Source organism: Plasmodium gonderi (assembly GCF_002157705.1).
Source record: "Plasmodium gonderi DNA, contig: Pgo-contig_149, whole genome shotgun sequence".
Lineage (NCBI taxonomy): Eukaryota > Apicomplexa > Aconoidasida > Haemosporida > Plasmodiidae > Plasmodium > Plasmodium gonderi.
In genome coordinates, this window is record NW_021629071.1 from 28,830 (window position 1) to 33,893 (window position 5,064).

The 5,064-nt window shown below is 20.0% G+C and overlaps 1 protein-coding gene across 1 annotated transcript; it reads left to right on the plus strand.

Moving 5' to 3' along the window:
* Window positions 1–2,833: 2,833 nt before the first annotated feature.
* PGO_001460 (variable surface protein) lies at window positions 2,834–4,075 on the plus strand (the record flags this gene model as incomplete). The annotated part of the gene is made up of 3 exons (XM_028690954.1): window positions 2,834–2,851; window positions 2,991–3,806; window positions 3,911–4,075. 3 exons carry the CDS (start codon window positions 2,834–2,836, stop codon window positions 4,073–4,075), a joined length of 999 nt encoding a protein of 332 aa, XP_028546755.1.
* Between the last annotated feature and the right edge of the window lie 989 nt (window positions 4,076–5,064).

Genomic DNA, 5,064 nt, shown 5'->3' on the forward strand with positions numbered 1-5,064 from the left:
AATGATATATTATTAGAAAAAAAAATTATCTCTATATTTAATGAGCACAACGAAATATATCATAAAGTCTACGCTACATATTTTTTTTAAAAAAAATACAATAGAATGAGAATATATTATAACCTAACTAAAAAAAATTTATGGTACAGTTATTTGAAATAATGCATAGTTATTACTAAAATATGAACATTCGAAATAAATTCATAAATATAGGTAAATTACTATAAAAATAAAAAATAAATAAAAAATGAAAAAAAACTATAATAGAATATATATATATATATATATAAGCATAAAAATATTTGAATTCCTTCATTCGTTAATTAAAAATACATACAATACCTCACAAATCCAAAATTAAATGTAATTAAAGAAATAAAATAAATTCATTTTTTACCTATATAATAAAATTCATATACAGTGTAATAACGTATGTAAATTTGATTGTTCATACAATTTTCACGCATATATAACCCCTAGGTATATAATAATAATGAACAATTATTAATATATAAAATAATATAATATGAAATTAAAAGTATACAAAAAAAAAAAAATTAAAATGCAAAATATATACATATTCATGAAAAAATATAATACAGCAAGAAGCGTATAAATAAAATTTGAATTAGAAGTTTTATAAAATTGACATAAACATACATAGTAAAATAAAAACGTATAGAAAAACATAAAAAACTTATACATAAACGTAAAAAAATATACCCAATTTCATGAAACCTAAACACTGAGACCTGAACCATGAAAAATCAAAACTAAACACTGAAAACTTAAGCCGAAAACGAATAAACTGAATGATAAATCCAATACGTTCAACCCTCCAACATAAACACATAAGACAAAACAAATAAAATCTGTAATCCTAGACGCTAACCCCAAAGAAATAAACCCTAAAACTTCCACAAAAAGGCCTAAAACTAATGCATAAAACATAAAAACTAAAAAATAAACTCAAAACAATAAAAAAAAAGTACTAATAACACACATACAAAAACACTAAAACCTAAACATAGACACTGAAACATGTGACGTAGACCATAAACATAAAAGCTGAACACTAAAAGTAAAACATAAACCTTAACCCTAAATACTAAACATTTAACCAGGAAAACTTATTCCCCCATACTAAACAATGAACATAAACATTAATATCTAAACAAGGAAACCTAAAGACTGGGTCCTGAAAAATGAACACTAAACCCTTAACCATAAACTTAGAACCCTAAAACCTGAATGTTTTTATAAGACTTCGTCAAGTAGTTCTATGGATGCATTTATATGGAAATGAATAATAAAATAAAAACATATATTTTTATTTAATTTATAAATTGATTCAAAATTATTACATTAAATGAGTATGAAATAGGTCATTTCTCTGTATATAATTGAATAATATAATATTTTTTCATATATCAATACTAAATTTCTTCAAACATAGATATAATATTAAAATAAATATATGTAATTAAATATTATAATTAATCTAATTCTTATAAGGACTAATATGTAGGAAAAAAATTCTCACATGCTCATTGTTATAAAATACACATATGAAAAAATATTATCAATACAATTTCAATGTTTTTAAATACATAAATTATAAGAAATCTGAAGTGATAATACAAATTCAAAAAAAAAATAAAAAAGTAAAAAGTGTACACAAAAACATATAACTAAACATGAAAAGTTAAAAATAAAAGTTAATTAAATATTACGTATAGTAATTCTTATTAAAAAAAAATCTATAAAAAGATTTGCTATGATTATGTTACATAAAAAATAATTAAAATAAGTATACTTTATAATATTACTGAAAATATATATGAAGCTTTATGTATAATATTTTAAGGTAATTTAGCAATAAGATTAAAATTATAGTGATAAATTATTTTTTATTAAAAAAGTATAATCATTTATTTTCTTCAATTTTAATGCATTTTGAGTATAAAAATGAATTATTTTTACATCTTTACATGTTTAATGCCAATATAATAAACTTTTATATTAGATAGAATATAATCTAATGTATATTTAATAGATTAAAAATAAAAACTAAATGCGGAAGGGTAAACATATAAAATTAAATTTGCTATTTAGAAAAATTGATTATGCACTTATGATTTTCATCAATCAGAAGAACAAAATTGATCTTTAATATTCACATGGTTATGTCTCTTAAAATAATCAACTATTATCTACATATACGTTGTAGAAACATGATTCATACTGTAAATAATCTTTTACTTAATATAATACTTATCAATACTTAAAATTTTTTTTAAGGTAAAATTAAAATTTTAAGGTTTTTAAATGAACACAATTTTCTAAAAATTTTATTTAAATTATGTTAATAATTTTTTTCATAGTTCATTAATTGTTGTGCATAATCTATATAATGTACAACATCAGAAGGTTATTCGTTTATCTACGAATAAAAAATATATAAGTTAAGACATAAATTATTGCCTATGTATTTTTTGTTATAAATACATAAGCATTAGGTACTCTTCTAACATTACATACACCGGAAGTACACAGGGTTAAATATGTATATATTTAATAATTTTAAATTCTTTGTTATATTCATTTTAGTTATACTGTATATTAGTAAAATATAATATTTCTTCCTATCTATGCTTACTGAACATCATAAAATAAATATATTTATGCAAATAATTAATTAAAATAAATAGAATATGTTGGTTTTAAACAAATAACTTTTTATATGAATTAAAATTTATTGTTTATGTATTTTTTTTTTTTTTTTTTTTTGGTTACGTAAAAATTTAACCTACTCATTAATTAATATAAAGAAATGGCACAAATTTTAGATGTATGTCATTATTTAATCCTATCATAAATATGTTTACATTTAAAAATATATTAAATTAAATAATTTATTTTAAAAACTATATTATTATATTTAAAAATTGAATTCATATATACATTATTTTTTTCCTAATATTCCTAAGGTAGAACATTTAAATGTATTACCATCTAAAGCCTATTATCTAAAGCTAGAGAAGGATCCAAATGATTACTGTGCCCATGAAGATAAATACGAAAGTGTAAAATCTAATTTAGAACGTCTTGTGCATATTAAGGATGAAATAAAAAAAATTTTGAACTCATTTTGTAAATTATCCTATGGTACATTAGAGAGGTCTGAATGTGAAGAACGGTGCGATCGACTTTACTATTGGATTGGGGATATGATAGTTCATAAGATAAATAATGATGATGAGTTTAATAATATTTTTAAAAAATTACAAGAAGAACAAGCTAAAATTGGTTCATCTCATAACTGTAAATGTAAATTTTTAAAGGATATTAAAAAAAATGATTTCATAAGCATGAAGGTAATGTATGATTATTCAATAGATCATAGTCAAATTATAAGTAGTCTTAGGAATAGTGGAATTTTTTGTGATAAGAGTTATATGAATCATATTCAAAAATCAGTTTATAAATATAAGGAAATATATGATATTTGCACAGATGATAAAAAAAATACATTTTGCGATGAATTTAAAAAATTTTATCCTGACCACAAAACTAACAGGCTACCGGATTTAAAATGTAAATTAAAAGATGAATCAACAGAATTAACTTTTTCACATTATATTTCCATTCCGCATATCCAGATAAAAGAGACTGATATACCAACAACAGTTAAACACTTATCATTTTCATCGTTTAAAACTTTTCTTATTACATTTTTATCTATAGCATTTTTACTAATTTGCATTTTTTTGTGTACGGTAATAAAAAATATTATTTATATATTTGTATATAATATTATACAATAGTTAATTTATCCTAATTGGAAAAATAACCCCGAATTAAATATAATATTTATATAACATATGCATACATACAAATTGTTAAATAGATTACACCAATGGGAGCGTGGATACATAAATACGTAATAAAAATTAATTCAATAAGAAATATTTTATATGATATAACAGGGCAAGGATTAATGGAAAATAAATTTTACATTAATAAAATTAACACAGAGAATGAAGAATTTAAATTATATTATTATAATTCATGAAGTCATATATGATATTTTAATAAAAAGTATAAATACATTTAAAGCTATTAATATATATAACATTAGAAATGTTCGTTTGGAAAAGTATCCATTAATAAAGTATAGATGCTTCATCATAATGATTTTTTGAATATAAAATTATCAAAATATATATATTAAATAATGTATATCGTTTTAATGTAATGCACGAAAAAATATAGTACTTATATTTTGTCCTTATCGTAGAAATATTAATTAATATATATAAAATATCATATTCGTTCAAACAAGAGAACAAAAGAAATTGAATTTTTAATATATTATATCTTACTGCAGAACATATTATTATGGATTATAAAACATAATATATTGTAAATTATCAACAGTTCATTATAGATATTATAAATATTTCAAATTAATATATGTACGACCTATATAGTAATATGTATATGTATATGTTTCAATAACACACTGTCATTTTTATTAATGTTACTCTATGTCGTAGTGGACGTATTATACACTGAGCTATCCTAAATATTCATAAATATAGGTATAATAAAAATATTCTTTAATATATACTTTTTTAGTTCCTATAATTATTTATGGAATATATAAAATATAGTTCTATATGTAATTTTTCATATATATTATGAGATAACAAAAATGTGTATATCATACACTTCTGTATATTTTTTATTATACTAAATACTAATAATAGTGTACGCCTATTATGTAGAAAAAAATAAAGAATATAATATAGGCCGTATCATAAAATAAATACAAGTTTATATTTTTAATACATGTTATATTATATAATAATATATAAAGTTATAAAATTATTCAAAATCACAAAAAATCTAGTGAAAAGTGTAAGTAAATTATAATGAATTCCCAATAAAAAAATATAAATATTATACAAAATTAAAAAATATTTATTATTCATAATATAATGCCAAAGAATTCTTGTACCATAATTAGCTTTATATATAAAAAATAATTTTCTTGAAGGA